Below are 19,330 nucleotides of genomic sequence, written 5' to 3' on the forward strand. Positions count from 1 at the left end.
ATCTTTTTTAAACATTTCATTTATTTGAAAGTAATGCAACCAGTCATATACCAACTCTTTTACTTCTTTATAGGGTTTCATTTTCCATTTCCCCCCTTCTTTAACAATCAAATTTCCATATGTAATCCAATTCTTTCTCATATTAATTTTTTTAACACTTATAACCTCTAATGGAGATAACCAGTGTGGAGTTTTTGGTTCAAGTAGGTTTTTATACCTATCCCATATTTCTATCAACAATCTTCGGAAAATGTGGCTCTCAAAACCTCTATGGATTTTCTTCTTTTCAGCCCATAAATACGCGTGCCACCCAAATCTGTTATCAAATCCTTCTATGTCTAGCAACTCTGTGTTTTCTAATTTTATCCATTCCTTTAACCAACAGAGACATGAAGCTTCATAGTACAGTTTCAAGTCTGACAGGGCGAAGCCTCCTCTTTCTTTAGCGTCAGTAACTTAAACTGAATTCTTGGCTTCTTACCCTGCCAGATATACCTTGAAATCACTCTTTGCCATTCTTTAAAGGTCCCAGTCCCCTTGATTATTGGAATCGTTTGAAATAGAAATAACAACTTTGGCAGCACGCTCATCTTTATTGTTGAAATCCTCCCCCAAAACGATAATTTCATTCGTCCCCACACTTCCAGATCTTTCTTTATCCCATTCCACACCGGTATATAATTATTCTGATATAAATCTATATTCTTGGGGGTTATCCAGATACCCAAATATTTCACTTTTTTCACCACCTCTATACCTACTTGTTGTTGCATTATTTCTATCTTGCCTGGATCCATGTTCTTAGCAATTATTTTGGTCTTTTTCTTATTCAATATAAATCCTGCCACTTGACCAAATCTTTCCACCTCAATAAGTATATCTTTAATACTTTCCGAAGGCTCTTCCACCGTTATGACCAGGTCATCGGCAAAGGCTTTAACCTTATATTCATTCCGGCCTACTGCAACCCCTTTTATTGCCTCATTTTCCCTTATGGATTTTAGAAAGACCTCCAGCACCATGATGAATAAAAGTGGCGAGAGTGGGCATCCCTGTCGTGTACCCTTAGTTATCCCTATTTCATCCGTAATCATATTGTTTACAATTAATTTAACTTTCTGTTCGGTATATATTGCCTTTATTCCATTGAGAAATTCCTTCCCCACCTCCATATATTCTAAATTTTTTAACATAAAATCCCAAGATATATTATCAAAGGCTTTTTCTGCGTCCACAAATATTAACATAGCTTGTTTCTCATTTCTGGCAGTCAGATATTCCAAAATATTGATTATATTCCTTACATTATCTTTCATCTGTCTGCCAGGTAGGAAACCCGCTTGATCCTTATGAATAATTTATTGTAGTATTTTTTTTATCCTTTTTGCTAAAATACTTGCAAAAAATTTGTAATCTGTATTGAGTAATGAAATAGGCCTATAATTTTTAACTTGTGTTAAATCCGAATCTTGTTTTGGTATAAATGTAATAAATGCTTCTTTCCATGTTTCTGAAATTTCTCTTTCCTTGAGAATATTATCCATAACTTCTTTCAAAGGTATTGACAGGATGTGTTTCATTTCTTTATAGTAACTTGCTGTAAATCCATCTGGTCCCGGAGCTTTCCCTTTTTTAAGTTCTTTTATAGTCTCTTTTATTTCATCAATTTCTATTGGGGCATTCAGCCTATCTTTTTTTTCTGTCGGGATCTTCTGCACCTTTTTCCCCTTTAAATATCTTTCTATCTTCCTCAAACTGTTTTTCTCTGTTCTTTTATATAAATGTCTATAAAAATCCAAGAATCCTTTTTTAATACCTTTAGGACTGTCTATTTCTTCACCCTCCACAATGATTTTGTTGATTGTATTCTGTTCTTTTCTTTTTTTGATTTGCCATGCCAGCCATTTACCTGATTTGTTAGCCGATTCGAAGTTCCTTTGTCTCATTCTTTTTATGTTCCATACTTTTTTGTTGATTATCATCGCAAATTGAGTTTGCAGAGTCTTTATATTCTGTTTTACTTTCTCATTATTCGATTTTTTAACTAGTTTTTGTTCATTATCCATTATTTGTCTTACGATTTCCTTCTTTCCTTCTTCCGACAAAAATAAGAAGAGAGGGGTTGTATTATATGTGAGGAACAAAATCAAAGCTCAACAAATTTTTAAAGATGAAGAAGGAAGAATCATCGCAGTCCAGATCAAATGGCAAGGGGAAAAAATAATAATTGTCGGGATCTATGCACCAAATGGAAACAAAACTGATTTTTTTCAAAAATTTGGAAGAAAAGCTGTTCGAATATATAGACCAAAAGATTATAATAATGGGGGACATGAACCATGTGGTGTCATTGGAAATGGATAGACTAAGAGCAGCAGGGCTTAGCAAAGAAGGGAAATTACCAAAGACATTTTTTTTGATGACAAAAAATTGCAATTTAATTGATATTTGGAGATTGAGACACCCACTGGAAAAACAATTTACATTCTATTCAGACCCAAATCAGTCAATGTCGAGAATTGATCAAATATGGGTCTCAAATGAATTAACTCCAAGAATCAGGCAAATAGAAATTCATCCAAGAGTAATTTCAGACCATAGTCCAATAAAATTTGAATTACAAGGATATGAAGAGAGAACGTTTAGATGGAGAATGAATGATTATCTCCTAGATGACCAAAAAATTGTTGAGAAAGCCCAAAAGATGGACTATTTTATAAACAACTCTAACAAAGGTACGAAAATCAATACAGTATGGGATGCCAGCAAGGCGGTTATGAGAGGATTTTTCATCCAGCAGAATTCAATCAAAAATAAAAGCAGAGAAAAATGAGTCCACTGCTCTTAACCACTCCACCACACTCCACTCCAAAAAGCCTCTGGTTTTAGTACTTTGAATATGTAAAAGATCTTGCACAGTAGCTCACATACACACGCGAGAGAAAAAGAACTGTGTTTCTCAAGCTGAAGCCACTGCAGCTTCCATTCTTGCTTTCAGTTAAATATTGTTTCCCATTTCATTTTCAATTCCATATCCCTGCAGTGTCAGTAGTGAGGATTCCTAGGTTCAGCAGACCCAGCCTATTTGTGTGGATAGGCAAGGCTGGGACACAAATTAATGCTGGAGGTAGTACCAAAACATGTTACACCGGATTCACAATGGGAGGGGAGCACCTGCTGCCAGGTCCACCTTTGTAAACAAAGCATGCTCACGTTTATAAGCAGTCACCCTGATCACAGTATTGTGACTTTGAGAGTCTGCAGTGTGCACTTCCTACACACCTGCCCACAAATATATGCCTTCCCCCTTTTTAGCTATTTAGGTGGAATTGCCCCTTGGTGTAACGTGAAGGTTGCGGCTCTTATGCATGCAGAAACCCTGCAGTTGCAGCACGCATGCAGAAACCCTGCATGCACATCAAGAGATGTGATCTGGTTTGGGGGCAAGTATTTCACAAAACATTACATTTATGCTGGAAGTATATAGAAAAAAATAACACAGGAGAAAATTGGGACAGGCTTAAATAAGGAAAAAATAACTTGGTTTTACAGTGGCCCCTCAGTTTGCAAACTTAATCCGTTCTGGAAGTCTGTTCTTAAACCGAAACTGTTCTTAAACTGAGGCACGCTTTCCCTAATGATGCCTCCTGCCGCCGGTGCCCTTCCACCGTTCAGATTCCGTTCTTAGACTGAGGTAAAGTTCGCAAACCAGGACACTACTTCCGGTTTTGCGGAGTTCATAAATGGAATAGTTCGTAAACAGGGCTGTTCTTAAACTGACGTACCACTGTATTGCCTTTATTACCAAACACGAATACAAAAAAATCAGAAAATGAGCGGGACCTGCAATAAAACGTTGCAGAGTGGAGAATTCCTGTACAGGATTCTACCCATGCCTTCTTCACAGATACAGTGGTACCTCAGGTTACATATGCTTCAGTTTACAGACTCCACTAACCCAGAAATAATACCTCGGGTTAAGAACTTTGCTTCAGGATGAGAACAGAAATTGTGCGGCGGTGGCGCAGCAGCAGCAGGAGGCCCCATTAGCTAAAGTGCTGCTTCAGGTTAAGAACAGTTTCAGGTTAAGAATGGACCTCCAGAACGAATTAAGTACTTAACCAGAGGTATCACTGTACTGTATTGCACAGTCTATCTCCCTTAGTTTTTCAGTTCCCCCATTCCCATACAGAGACAGCGTTCCATGGCCACCAAACATCAGGTTGCTCCATGTTTAAGGTTTTCCACACCTATTCTTTTGTTGCTGTTGTTCTTGTACTTCTAAAACCTTGGGATTCCCCTGAGCCTGCTGACAGTGCCATTTTGCCTGCAGTCAGATATATATGTCCCCCCCCCCCAAGAAAAGATTCTTATCTCTGGGGAGAAAGCACATCTATGACTCGGGAGCATTTAAGATTAAAACTCAAATGTTTTACAGTATTTGAAGAAGCTGATATAAATATAGCTGCCATGGACAGTGCACATTTGGATCCAACACACCTGGGTAATGTAAAACCACAGCTCTGTCCTCCAGCCTCACCGGGTCACCTTATGCAAATCAGTCGCTCCATCTCAGTTTCACATTTGCAAAACAAGCTGTCAAATTATTGAGACCATTAATAAGGCAGTTTGCAGATTGAGAAGTATTTAAGAACTGATAATATGCAAAAATTCCTTCCAGTAGCACCTTAGACAGCAACTAAGTTTGTTATTGGTATGAGCTTTCATGTACATGCACACTTCTTCAGATGTGAAGATCTATATGCAAATACCTTAATACACATTGGCCCCCAGTACAGAGATGCTCTTCTCTCTTCCCCCCTAAATAAACACACTCAGTGTTGTGCATAGGGAACAGCAGGAGAGGTATAAGCCTTTCTGTAGATGCAGACTTTATTGCCAGTTCAAGTGCAGATAGCCTTCTTTGGCTAAGGCCAGATCCTGGAAGCCAGTCTTGGAAGACAAGCTAGCATTTATAAACCACTTTATATATTTAAAATCTCTAAGCGGTGTGCAATAGGGGAACAATATCATTAAAATGTAAAAAATACAACCAAAAGCCAATAGGACAGCAGCATAACAGCAAATAAAATAGGAATTCACTGGGATTCTGATACATAAATCAGGGGTAGAGAAAGCCTGGACTAAGTCTTTACAAGGTACCTGAAACTACCTCACATGGCAGAAGATGTGGAAATTCCATAACACAGGGGCAATAGCAGAAAATGCCTATTTTGGGTCACTACCCTTTAAATATCCTGTAAGGTGAGGTGTCACAGTAGCGATCATACAGGTTTTCTACAGGAGTGGGCAGTCTTTCAGGCAACCTGGTCTTGAGTTGTTCAGGACTTAGAACAAGACCTTCCATGTGGCCAAGTAACTATATCACATGACCACTGGATCTGTGGGCACATGCAGCAGAACTGTAGATCCTGTGTACATCTTATCATGAATACTCCTTCCTGAGTTCTCCCAGCCCTAACCCCTAGTATGCAGCAGGACCCTAGATAACAGCCCTCACTAACCTTATTGTCAATTTAACATCATTCTTGGCAAAGGCTGCTATATAGGTTCTTGCATGTGGAATAGACAACATTTATACGCACATCAGAATTAAGAACAGAAGAGCTCTGTTGGATCAGCCAATGGCAATCTAGTCCAGCAGCCTGTTCTCACAGTGGTCAACCAGATGCCCCCTATGGAAAACCCACAAACAGGGCCAGAGCGCAGGAGCATGCGTCCCTTCTGTAGTTCCCAGCAACCGGTGCTAACAAAATATGTACTCCCCATGGCTTCAGCAAGACAAGCTTTTTGCCTTCACCCTCCCTGGAACTGGGAGGTATACCAGACCACAGAAACATATATCTTCAGAAAAGATGAATGAGCCATAAGAGCACAGAAGTTTTAGACTGCAAGCTTGAGGACAGGCTCTGTCTTAGGAATGATTTTTGCAAGCCATTTGGGGAGCCTTTTTCGGTTGCCTAGGAGCAAACCCCTTCAAACTCAGTGAAGAAGAAGAGTTTGGCTTTGATATCCCGCTTTATCACTACCCTAAGGAGTCTCAAAGCGGCTAACATTCTCCTTTCCCTTCCTCCCCCACAACAAATACTCTGTGAGGTGAGTGGGGTTGAGAGACTTCAGAGAAATGTGACTAGCCCAAAGTCACCCAGCAGCTGCATGTGGAGGAGCGGAGACGCGAACCCGGTTCACCAGATTACGAGTCCACCGCTCTTAACCACTACAACACACTGGAAGTGAGACTTACTTCCAAGTAGGCATGTATAGGATTGTAGTGTATCACCGACTGCTGTCTTGTGAAGAATCTTGGGCATTAGGAGGCGATACAAGTAGGTTGTTAATGGGAGTATTCATACCTAATGCACGCTTACATCTGCCCTCTTCGCGACTTTTTGTGTGTGTGACTGTATTTGCTTTCTTGATGACTGCCTTCTCCAGTGTCACACCCTCCTTATGGGACTGCCTGCTTGTAGAGTCGCATTAGGCGTCTTCTCTGTTTCAGCTCTGGATATTGCTTATGAAGCACCTTTTTATTGGTGTCTGCAGGTGCTTGTGAGCTTGTGAATAATCTGACTGTGAGCACTCTGAGAAGTGTTTTTCCCCTGGTTTTAGCTTAATGTATTTTTATTATTTTTACATATTTTCTAAGTCTGTCTGGGTACTGTTGTTATTATTTATTATTAGTTATATTCCATCTTTAATGAGGCTTATTGTGTGTCGGTAGAAAATTGGGCTACAGGGAAACTGATGTATAGAAAAAGTTGATATGCATGCATTTTTTGCCTGTACCTCAAAGTAATAAATATTCATTATTTATTATTATTACATTTACAGTCTGCCTTTCCTCCAAGGAGGTGTAAAATGGTGCACAGGTTTTCCATCTCCCCATTTTATCCTTGCCTCATCACAACCTTGTGGGTTAGGTTGGGCTGAGAGACAATGATTGACCTAGTGAGTCAATCCTGGCTGAGTGGGCATTTGAACCCATGTCTCCAAGCTCCCCAACGTCTATACCACACTTGTGTACTGAACATTACATAGTTCTGTAAATGCTTCTTTTCTTTCTGCAGTGCTCTCTTTTTTTAGAATGAACCATGTAGGTAAACCATCTAACTAGAAGTGTAAACACAGTTCTGAGAACTAGAAGTTTTGTTGGTTTGAATGCATTAATAGATTGTGCATGGATGTCTGCTTACACTAAGTAGAGAGGGTTATTAATGTTGAAGGAGAATGAAGGGAACAACTCAATTTTTGCAAGTATTTTGGCTTCTTCCAGTCACCATCTCTTAGAAAATGAGCCTGTTACTGAATGCCCTTCCCCCAAGTCACTAAATTCTAATAATTTCTGACAAATTCCCAGAGTATCTGGGAGGCCAGGGTATGCTATGGGAGAAGCTTAGACAGTTCACACAGGAGCGGCACATAGTGAGTAGAAGAGAGAAGTCAGCGTTTTGAAACCCAGAAAGAAAGAAAAAACACAAGCAGTGATGGCAGAGGCTGCTTAAGGTGAAGGCTTGCCATCAGGCTTATGCAAAAACCCTTTAAAAGGAGTTCAGATTCTCACACAAGCATCACCACCTATATATATAAGCAACTCTTAATTATTTTAAACCAGAATGTGCTTCTGTAGGGTTCACACAGCCCTGCTCTGTACTGGCTGGGGTTTTTTTGTGTGTGTTTTTTAATGTTACTATTGTTATAGTAAGTCTCCTTAATAATTAACAACTACAGCTAAGGGGGCATCACCTTTGTTGATTTTTACTAGACTCATGTCAATGCTTTGCAATCACTCCAAGTCAAAGCACAAATCAACCCTGCTGTTAATTGCATGAACTTGTGCTATCTGCGTGATTCCAGGCCAGCATTCCCAATCCAGTATTTAGTGTCTAGGTTTGCTGGATTTTGTGCATTTACAGAGACACACCATAGAAGCTGAAATCAATGCACCGTAAGCAGAAATGATATTACAACAGCAAAGCATTCTTACTGTCCCGCCAAAAGTAGGGAGAGGGGCCATCCTTATTTACTCTGTCATGCTTTCTGCAAAAAAGGGGGTTCCCTTTATGAGAGGAAATTATTTCTGACATATTGAGAAAACAACCTAAGGAAAACAATCTAACCAAAGCTAAACACTTACGTCTTACTGCATTAAAATCAATTACCGTAAGTGCTTTAATCGCTCCCATTGTGATCAAATGAAATCTTAAAGCACTTAACAATGGTAGATAATGTATATTTCACAATTAAATCCCACAACTGATATCATTAATTATCCAGACCAAGGACTACCTCCAGATACATTTCAGGAGTTTGCACAGTAATATAGCACTCAAGAGGCCACACTCAAAAATGTAATACACGTTCTAAGAAAATACAAGCTTACGGTTGAGATTAGAGAAAGTAGACCTATTTGTTCACATACTGGAATTGCGTCAGGGATGGTAATGCTAATAATGATTATGTAATTTCTACTAGTCGTCATTATGAATATTCACAGCCCAGAGGAAAATTTCCACTTGGGTTTGCGAGTTTGTGTTATGGGCAGTGGCCAGATGCCCACACAGTGCATAATTCTTTGTAGGAAACGTTCTGTCCTTCTGCACACTTACGACATTGTCTTTAGAGGGCCAAGCTATGAGGATGACATATACGCAAAGGCCTCCCTTTATCATTTATGCAGACGGCAAACTCCCACCAACATCAGTAGCTGCAACAAAAATGGTAACAGTATGCCACTCTCCCAAGGACAGTTTATTGTTCACAGGTTTAACTGTAATACCAACCCAGCTCAGTCATGAATTACTTAGTAGTTTTGGATATGTGCCGTCTGAACCTCAAAATGTGCCTATCTATGCAACAACAGAGAGCATGTCAGTAACCTATTTCAAGATTCATGTGAGGAATTTTGTATTTAACTCTTGCATCTTATTTGGTACATGGGACACTCCTAGTGTATGAGTGGTTGTGAAATCCTTCACTATCTCCTCTTAATTTCCTTAACAATGAGATAAAGAGCACAATCTGAACTCCTGGAGGGAAGTAGTGAATGATGGGAGTCACTGCGGCATCTGGTGTTCCACCATTTGTGGCAGCCAGAGTAGAAGGTGGGGCGCGAAAAGAATACATTTGCTGCACCACCTCCAGGCTGGCGCAGCAAACAGGCGTGGCTCAGACGCCTCACAAGATTTGTCAATAGATACGAGCACCTTAGGGTCCAGTGGCTCCTTGGCTAGATCAGTTCCATATTCCTTCATTCCAGGGTTATCATATTTCACCCCATAAGTCACATTTTTAATGCCGATTTTTATTTTCAAAAAAGAGGGGTGCGGCTTATGTGGTGGAAACCATTATGTGGTGAAATACAGTAAATGCATAGCTTAGCCTGGTCTCTTAAACCCGCCCTGCAAGCCCCCCACGGAGAAGTAGGCCCACTGCAAGGGGCCTTAGGCGCACACCCCTCTAGAGCAGGCAGTTTACAATTGCTGGGCATATCCACGGGCCCAAGCCGCATGCCACTGGCCAGGACCTTGCCACCACATTTCTCCTCCATCTCCATACTCCTCTCGGGCGAGGCCTCCTCAGCTGCTGCTTTCGCTCCTCGCATGAGGCTGCCTCATCCTCCGTGGGTTGAGGGCTGGCTCAGCCAACAGGCAACTTCCACAGGTAGGAACAGGAAGAGGCTGGGAAACAGCTGTGCTAAGAGCAATTTCAATTACAAAAGCAGGCAAATGCTGTTAGGCAAAACTGATGTCCCACCGGCAAGGCATTTTCACCGCTGCGACTATTATGTGGGGAATGCTCTGGGGACAGCTTTTAGGGGTGGTGGTGCAACTATTATGCAGTGAAATATGGTACATTGACTACCACTGGTAGTAGCTTCTCCTGTTCATGCATTTGGTGGGTAGAGCAGGGACCTCCACAGTAGGCCACTGCCACTCCAGGTTTGGATTCATTTAGCTGTGTTTATTTCCTTTCAGTGGAGAGAAGCCAATGCTCCTAACAAAGTTCAAAAAATTCCTACCCTCCAAAAACACCCACTTCCCTGATCCTAGCTTTCTAAGATATCCAAGTCCCTATAGTATCTTACAAACCTTGATTATTATTATTTTTTAAAATCAAAGCACTAAGCATCCTTTGGAACGTTCCATTTTATTGTGTCCACATCAAGTTGGATTTGATCTAATCCGTGTCTTTGATCTAGTCATAAAGAACTATCCTTACAACTAAGAGCTTAGACACTGCAATGTTTACTAGTGCACCCTTCATAGAAGCACTTAAGCTTGCAGTAGAAAAGTGGTGGAATCTAGTGCATTTATAGTGGGATTGCATTGTGCCTTACTGGTCATAGTCATAGAACTAAAAAGTAAGAAGGAACTCCAAGGGTCATCTAGTCCAACTCCCTGAGACAAAAGTGATCCTGATTTCAGTTACTACTGATCTATGCTTCTGACACCAGTATGGCAGTATGACAACCTGCAGCACCGGGAAAAAATATGTAGATTGCATAATACAAAGTACCCCATTCAATTTACACCTATTTGTGTATGTAGATTATTTTGCAAAAGATTTTATGATTTTCCTTGTGTGATGATTTCAAATTCTTCAGTGCAGAATTTGAAATTCTTTGATAAATATTTCATGACCTGTACCTCCAGACAATTTCTCAAACTGATATACAGAAATTCACCTTGTCACACAGCGCCATAAGAAGTGAGAAATGCAAACAGAGAAGGAAAACAACAGTGACAAGTAAAAACAGAACTCTAGGAACAAACTCGGGGTTTCTGTGAAGTCAGTTATTATCAAACTGAGCACAAAAGATGTAAACTTGGCCAATAGTTGCTTTGTGAAAATGCCAGATAAATTTTAAAAGAGGAAGTTTGAAAGCTCAAGGCAGCACCCAGCCTCCGTTTAGCCGTTTTACTGCATGGAGATGTCACACACGAAGTTGAAACTTATGAAGGATTCCAACAGCACAGCCTAGGGCTGGAGGAAAGTATAAAATGATAAATGGGGCTAGGTACTTAAAAAAGAAAGAACTGTCATATGAAAGACTGAAGAATTAGGGGGAGACAACTAAATCTACCCAGCTGACACACAAGTTTTGCTATGCTTGCTATATTGTCATCTTGAGAGTTAGCCATTTCACATTACCAGAGCTGTGGCCATGAGGATGTAAGCAGGGAAGAGACAGTTTAGAAAGTTTTTGTTTATATGTCAAGCAAATTTCTAGCCAACTAGTACAAAAGCCAGGATGATTGTTAACTTAGCTGTCAACATTTTAAAACATTATAATACATGAAAACACATGAATACCACTTCTATTCAGAGGATTTGTGGTTTTTTGGTACCACAGACTCACCTTGTCTACCCTGATAGGTTTTTGTCGCATCTCCAACGTTCCAGCTGTAAGTCCACACAAGACAAAGCAACAGAACATGCTGTTTGAAGGAATGTGAACAAAGGGGGTGAAGAAGAGTACATTTCTGCTATAGCCCTGCTTCCTCAAGAACATTTGCTTCCCTTCCTAGCAGTGGAGGAAAAAAGCCATTGGAGGGGAAAAGTTCCAGTCAGAAAGGCAGCTAATCATATCTTGTTTGTAGGGCTATGACTAATAAAAGTATCCCCAAGGCTTAGCTGTAAGAAAAAGGTGGTTTGTGCAAATGTTAATCCACAAATCCCATGAAATAAAGGAAACAGACTGCAGCAAACACCTTTAGTATGAAAACAAAGTTAACAATGGAGGCACATTCTGCGGAATGGTAACTTGGTAAAGTTATTGCAAGAGAAAAAAATCCAATTGCAAAAAGTCATTGAACAGACAATGTAATAAGGAATGATTTAAAATGTACTTGATACACACATTACATTAAGACTTAAACTAAACCATTTAAAGAAGCAACTGAATCATTTCAACATATAATACATAATTGTACAATCCATATAAACTGTGTTAAGTTATTTTTACTTCATTTATATAAACACAAAAAGCAGTGGATAATGTGCAATTGAGGATGCTCCATAACAGTGAATTTTAAAAGGCTATAAGAGAACAGAAATGTATGTTTAATAAAGGTTACACTATTGATTGAGAAAAGAAACAATCAGTCATATTAGTCATGTGACATGGTCTGCCATTCAACAGAAGCACACACAACCCAGACTGGCCTCAGACTGTCTCTTTAAAAAGTCATCAATCCAAAGAGGGTTTCTTACAGATTATGTACACTGGGTACAAAGTGTGTTGCAAAAGGCACTTCTGAATTTAAGGCAAGTAAAGGTATTTTTTTAATAGACATTTAAATATTAAAGAAGTAGGGCTATGGTCTGCTTCTCCAACAGTTCATCTTTACAATGCTAAAATGTGTTTTCAAAGCTTCAGACCAAGAGGGCAATTCTATATTTAGTGTTTCTGAACCACAAAATTGAATGATCCAACATGTTTTTAAAAAGCTATTTGCTGCAATTCCACGTATCAGCCAGCCACTGATATTTTGTGGATGTTGCTTGAAGGCCTTCCTTATATTATTACTCTGTAAAACATTTATTCTTTTAACACATTTACATGAAAAAAGAATCTTTAGAGAAGCTTAATACATTTATATAAAATATCTGATGTTGATACAAACCATGAGCATCTCCCTTTGAAAAAATTCTCATCTAGCCACCACAATTACCGGAGATCACGAACATCTTTGTCAGTGCAAATCTATATTTCCCTACTACAGAAAACCATCCACCCTCAAATACAAAAAAGATCTGTTTCTGAAATGGCAAGTTACATTTGGTTACATCCATCCACCCTCCCAAACTATTATAGTAATTATTATCAAGGGGGAAATTAAAGCTGCTTGTGCAAGTATCATTACAAACAGTCCTCCTTATACAAATTCATTGATTCTCATTAGGTGTACAATATTCTTGGTTGATCAAGGGATCTTCATGCTGTGGTCCTATTGCTGATCTTCAAGCCAGGATGGAGCATCTACTCCAGGCGTTTTCAATTTGATATGGAATAGTTTAAGAGTCTGTTCGAGCTGTTTTTGATTCCCCGCAAAGTATGCTGCAATGGCATTGTGGAACAGAACAAGCTGATTGTGCAATACTTTCACCTGTGGACAAGGATAAAGTTAAAGATGAAAAGGCATGTAATTGAATATTGAAGATGATCAGAGGTTAACCCCAAGGTGTTCCAGTTTTAAGAACAAACAGTTTTCCAACATTCTTCACAGTTAAAAAGCTGTGCAGATGTGGAATCAGTAGCTGTTGATATGAGAGGAAAACAAGAGTGCAGTGTATGGAGGCAAAGAGAGTACCCAAATATTTTGGAGCTTCAGAGTTTAAAAAATCCTAAATTCTTAAGCCACAGCACACCCTGAATTATGTCAAGTATCTTCCAACAAGCTACCATCATCAGGAGGTAGGCCAAACATTCTACATCTGCAGACATTCTTCAAAATGACAACAGCACATAGCACATAATTCAAATGATGCTACATATAGATGAGTGGTTTTTAATTATAAATAACAAAAAAGGGGAATGGACTGCCACTTTCTTCACAGGACATTGCTGAAAAACACTTCAGCCAATATTCCAATCTAAGTGATCAGGATGGACAATGGACACCATTCAGGTGAAAACAGTAAGAATGAATTTCTATCAGATATGTCCAGAAGAGCAGAACAAATGCTGCAGATGACTGAATGGATGGAAACCCCTGAAGGAGACTCGTAAAATAAAAGTTGTGGACTCCTATAAGAGAGGCGTCTGCTTCATCTTTTCACATACATACTCAATTTTGATCCGTGGATATTCTTAAAATTTAGCAGTACTATCATCCTTTTCTGTTATTATTTCACCTCTGCAAAATTGATTTTTGTTTCCTCCAGAACTACCTCCCTCCCTCCCTCTCTCTCTCCCCACACATCTTCTAGCTTAGGACAAAAACTTCCATGAATCTGATCCACAACTTATGGCATAATAAATTTGTTAGTTTTTGAAGTGCTACAAGTCTTTTTTTAGTTTTGCTACAACAGATAAACATGACTATCCCTCCAGAACAGGCATAGGCAAACTCGTCCCTCCAGATGTTTTGGGACTACAACTCCCATCATCCCTAGCTAACGTCAGGGATGATGGGAGTTGTAGTCCCAAACATCTGGAGGGACGAGTTTGCCTATGCCTGCTCCAGAACGTCTGGAAATATGCTACATCAGTTAACTGTAGCAGTTACCATTTGGGCTCCCTGCAGCAACTTTTGCTACAAGGCAAACAAATACGATCTCAACTGATATTCCTTCCCTTTAATAAGCAAAAATATAGAGTGGCAATCTTGCAACACATCAAAATAAAAGCCAATGTGAAAAAAGGCATCAGTGCTGTATGGCAACTATTTCTTCATTGTTCATTTCTTCTACTATTCAATCTTTTGGGTGTTTACAACTAAAGGCTGGGAAACCAGACTTCGTGGGTGAACTATGTGGGATGGACACACTTAAAATAATATGAACATCTGATTACAATACTCAGACAGCACACCTAGACATTGCTGTATTTTACTGACTAAACAGAATTTTAAAATCAAGTGTTTTGAGTTAGATTTATGTATTCGCTTATAATTCACAATACTTTTAATGGCAGCCCATAATAGTCAGCAATACTCATACATACCAATAGAGCAACACTGACGTAAAAGAAAGCATAAAAGCCCCCAAAATCATATTCCAAACGTTGGAGGTCCCCCAGAACTGGTTTTTTTTTTTTTTTTTGGGTGCAGGGAAGGAGCAAAACTGAAAGTTCTGTAGTGCAAGCATAGGATACAACCCATCATATCTGAATACTTTCTATAAAAAGGGAAGTGGCAACAAGGAACAATGTATGCTTTTTTCATTTACTATTTGAACGCTAAATGCACATCTATAAAACTAGCTTGTGTTCAAAATGTTCAGAACTGTTGAGAATGTATGGGACAGAGCACATTTTTATGAATGTTGCTATAACTGTAGCTTTATCTTTTACTAATGCCATCATTAGAAGACAGCAAAGGCTTTTAAATGCATTTTTGAATTATTGAAGTAACCACAAACTAAAAGATCTGTGTGCCATGCCACATATAGTTATTTAAGATGACCTGAAATTTTAACACTTTACATTTATTTCTTGGAGGCGCAGGTGCTTTAAAGGAGTGTATGGTATAGAACTCAGCAACTTAAGGGAGAAAATTATAGGTCCCATGGCTCCCACACACCCTTCTAAGATCAACGCAGTGCAAAAACAGGATATTGCAAAACAATTATGTTCCCTCAAATCTTCCCATGAAGAAGTGGATTTCACTACAATCCAGAGGCCTGCAAAATTATTTTCAGGCAATTATTTATATTCCTATATTCCTCTATCTTTCAGTATCAAATATTTAAAGGCTTCTTCTTAGCCACAACTTTAAATCATTAGCTTTGAATCTCAAATAGCAGGTATGTCCCTGAGGAAAACTGGGAGAAGGCTAAAATCCTGTCCCCTGAAATCTAGCTTTCTGTATGCTGTTACTGCTGATCAAATGATTGGCACCAACAGTGAACATTCCTTGCCAAGGAACGACCGGAAGGACTTTAAGGCTCCCAATTGTTCCTTGGCTGCTACATTTCTACCAACCCCACATGATGTCAGGTGTGGTGTAGGAGGGCGTAGCTTGGGGAAAACAGCCATACTGGGATCCATGCCAGGTCAAACTATGCCCACAGGCTGGAGATTCTCCATGCATGCTCTAAAGCAGAAGAAATTTTAGATATTTTTCTTGTGTGTATGGAAGAGAAGGAAGAGGGGACTGCTATGTCCAAAACTAATCCACAGACCTAAGTAGTGCTTCATGGTTACAAATAGACAAAATCAAGAAGAGTGATTTCCAAGAGAAAATGACCCCCCCCCCAAATTTGGGTGCCATTAATTCCTCTGACTTTTGCCTGCATGTGGCTCAAAACCAAGGGGAACTTACCAGAATTTGCTGTTCCCCACAGTGAATAAATACTATATGAGGCACTTATGGAAGCACTAGTGTGCAAACAGAAGCATTCTGATCCTAGCAGGACCTTCCATCACTGCCACAGATTGCGTCATTGCAAAACTATTTACACCAGATGTGGATGACATTTCAGAATATTCTGCTACTCAAAATGTGCAGAGATCTATACAAGAGTGGATATTGTTGGTTACATTTAATAAGGTGCAATCTGTGCAAACATAGACTAGGCTAGAATAACAGGTAGTGCTACTAACTGTCAAAAGAGTTTTTGACATCTTACAGACACTTATCACTGCACATTGTCAGTACAGCTTTTTATTTTTTGTGAAGAGAGCAAAGATATCAATTTATCTTAACATTTGAATGGCTGCCAAACCTCCTTCCCCTTAGGGTGTCTATAGCTAATGAAGTCATTGTGCCAGAATTCAAAGACAATCAACATAAGAATTATTGACCCTCAAATTACTATCCTTAGCAAATTTCTGAAAATGATGCAAAGGAGAAACCTGCAGCATTTCAAGTAAACTGACTATCTGACAAATATTACAGAACTACATTCAATCCATAGGATGAAGTCTCCACCTCCCCCTCCTTTCAACACACGCACATCAGTCACAGCTTGCACACAGCTTCTGCCACTCATTTCCCTGTAAGGAGCCAACACAACAGGTATAAATATGGAACTGTCTTAGAAGTATATATATGTATACTTTCAATACCTTCAATGTGATAGGTACCAGATTGCTGCTTAACATGGTGCAAATAGAACTATTAACCAGTCGGATAGTGGCTCATTATAGAGTTGTCCTACTGCTTCAAACTAGCACTTTTAATCAGTGGGCTATTACACATGAAACAATCTTTTGGGATGTTTGCCTTTGCCCAACGCAGCTACTTGTCAAATAGAGAATCAAAAAAAGTCTCAGCCCCTTTTTGTATAAAGTTCATTGTACTCCAATTCTGACAGAAATCGACACTACTTATATGTTAACAAGAATAGCTATAGCTGTTACATTCCACATATTTAGCCAAAATGACATATTTGGTCAGGAAACAGAGGTCTACTAATGGTAGTACTGCAACTGGAACTCAAGCTTCAGATAAATAAATGAATTTGCAATCTAATTAGGAACTCAAAACAAAAGTAGTTCTAGGAAGGGAAGAGTGCTGGCAAAACTTATGCTTGCCAGACAATAAAGCATTTTAATTTCATCAAATATGACCACTATTTCAGAACTGAGGGGGGCTAATATCACCTCTAGAAGGTGTGTCTGTGTCACACTTTCCCTTGCAGTAAAGCAGGACTGTTAATAGTTGTGGCTGCTCATTACATACTTCTGCTAGAATATCGATCAGTGGCAGTGGTTGAAACTTGTGTCCATGTCACTGTAGCTCAGCAGCCAAAATTACCAGCAGGGTTAGTGTTCCACTCCTCCCTTTACAGTGGTGAACTTTTATAATAAGTTGAGCCCTGATTTTATCTGTCTTCAAGGGCTCCAAGGGTCCTCATGAATAGTCAGGTACATTATCAACCCCTTGTTGTCAATATGGCACTGAAATAATTTTAAGGTGTCCTGCTACGCACAAACAAGAAAAACAAAAAAGGAGTTAAGAATAGAAAAAGAATGCTTTAATGCTCTTACTCAAATCTATTCTAGTATTTACCTGCCAGAAGTTTAAATAGTTTAGAAAAGAGACAGAAATAATAAAATTCAATAGACTGTGTGATCTAATATACAGTTGATAATGCAAAGCTGAATTTCAAGTATATAGCAAATTAGGAAGTAATGCAGTTCCTTACCTTGTTTTCCTCCAAAAACTTCAATTTAACTGATACATCATTGCGCATTTTGTCATATTTCTCCTTATGTATTTGGAATAGTTGTTGCGACTGCTCAATTTTTGGCAATGTGTTTGCATCTCGTGGGCCAAGATTCAGCTCCTCTAGATCTGTGCGATAAGCATCATATTCAATCCTGAGAAGAAGAAAGAATTAAAATGACCTGTGCATATTTGCATGGAGTAATAGAAACACATATAATTCCACCCCCCACCCCCCGTTTTAAAGGCTTACATATCACCCCTGTCCACCCAAGTAACCCAGGTATCAGTTCTTGCAATCAGAAAAAGGGAACAAAGGCTCCCATTTGGGAATATGATATGGATCAAGTAATCACAGAGTGATAACCAGTAAGTCTGTCTGCTTACTTAACAGTAATCTATTGCTCTTCTCACACTACCCTGGGTCTCACCAATACATGTAACAGAAGTTTTCAAAAGATTACAAATGTATGATAATATGGGGGAAGCTAAAATCTTTTATTTTGTCATCTGGAGCCTCTTACAAATAGTTCCACTTTCTGTGCCTGGTAGGAATTGGTTATAAATGAACAGGGGAGATCAGATAGCATTCATATTGCAGGTTTCAACAATAATACTCATGGGAGCATGCAGGGTATTTTGCAATACTGTAAGCTACAGAACACGGGTGGCAAACTTTTTTTGGCTTGATGAGCCAGATCTTTATCTGACCAAACCACATGGGCCAGCTTTGATAGTACAAACCATCTGTCAATCACCTGACTTCATTATGATTGCAGATGACTGGCAGGTGGGCTGTCCCACCCATGAAAGTCCATTGCACAGCACTTCCTAAGCACTCCACAGCCAGTTGGTTGTTGGGCACTTGGGAACCACAGTACGTGGGGCTTTGCTGCTCCTATAGCACCAAGTAGTCGGCCTTGAAACTGTTGCTAAAATGCAAACAAGCTTCATGTTAGCAGCGTTTCAATGCAAACCTTTGGTGCTGTATGAGCAAGGTGCACCCAACAAGTGGTAGGAGTGCACCTTTCTCCAGCGGAGGAAAAATCGATAGCACACTTTAAGCTCCTAATTATTACTTTGTAGGCATGTTGATACCTGCTCCAATGGAGGGTGTGGTTTAGGGAAAAAAGCTCAGCAGGCCAAATAGAGAGGTCTAGGAGGCCAACTTTGGCCTGTGGGCTACAGGTTTCCCACCCTTGCTTTAGAATATTTTTTAAGCAATAATGCATGGCATTTCCACAATTGACTGATCTCCACCCTTCCCCTCATCAATGAGACTGTAGCACTCTATGAGGGAGATACTGACTTTAAAGACTTTGCGACTGGATGCCCCAGGAGTCCTTTTGTTGGAGCAGAACTGCAGAGGAAGTGTGGAACCAGCTGTTGCTAATGACTGCCATCCACCCAGAGAGCTACAGAACCAGCAAGGCTGAGCCCCTCCTTCAAGTTTTCCTTTTGGAGTGCCTCTTGCA

At 39.6% G+C, this 19,330-nt stretch overlaps 1 protein-coding gene across 2 annotated transcripts in view; it reads right to left on the reverse strand.

The window, feature by feature from the left end:
* Window positions 1-11,720: 11,720 nt before the first annotated feature.
* ARFIP1 (ARF interacting protein 1) overlaps window positions 11,721-19,330 on the reverse strand; it is a 36,756-nt gene continuing 29,146 nt past the window's right edge. For both annotated transcript variants that reach the window (XM_081875427.1, XM_081875426.1), the window contains 2 exons: window positions 17,836-18,010; window positions 11,721-13,130 (listed from right to left, as the gene is read on the reverse strand). In XM_081875427.1, the coding sequence (XP_081731553.1) occupies window positions 12,972-13,130; window positions 17,836-18,010 (334 nt within the window). In that variant the 3' untranslated portion in view covers window positions 11,721-12,971. The remainder of the gene's footprint in view (window positions 13,131-17,835; window positions 18,011-19,330) is intronic.

Source organism: Podarcis erhardii, assembly GCF_964252035.2.
Source record: "Podarcis erhardii genome assembly, chromosome: 9".
NCBI classification, from domain to species: domain Eukaryota; kingdom Metazoa; phylum Chordata; class Lepidosauria; order Squamata; family Lacertidae; genus Podarcis; species Podarcis erhardii.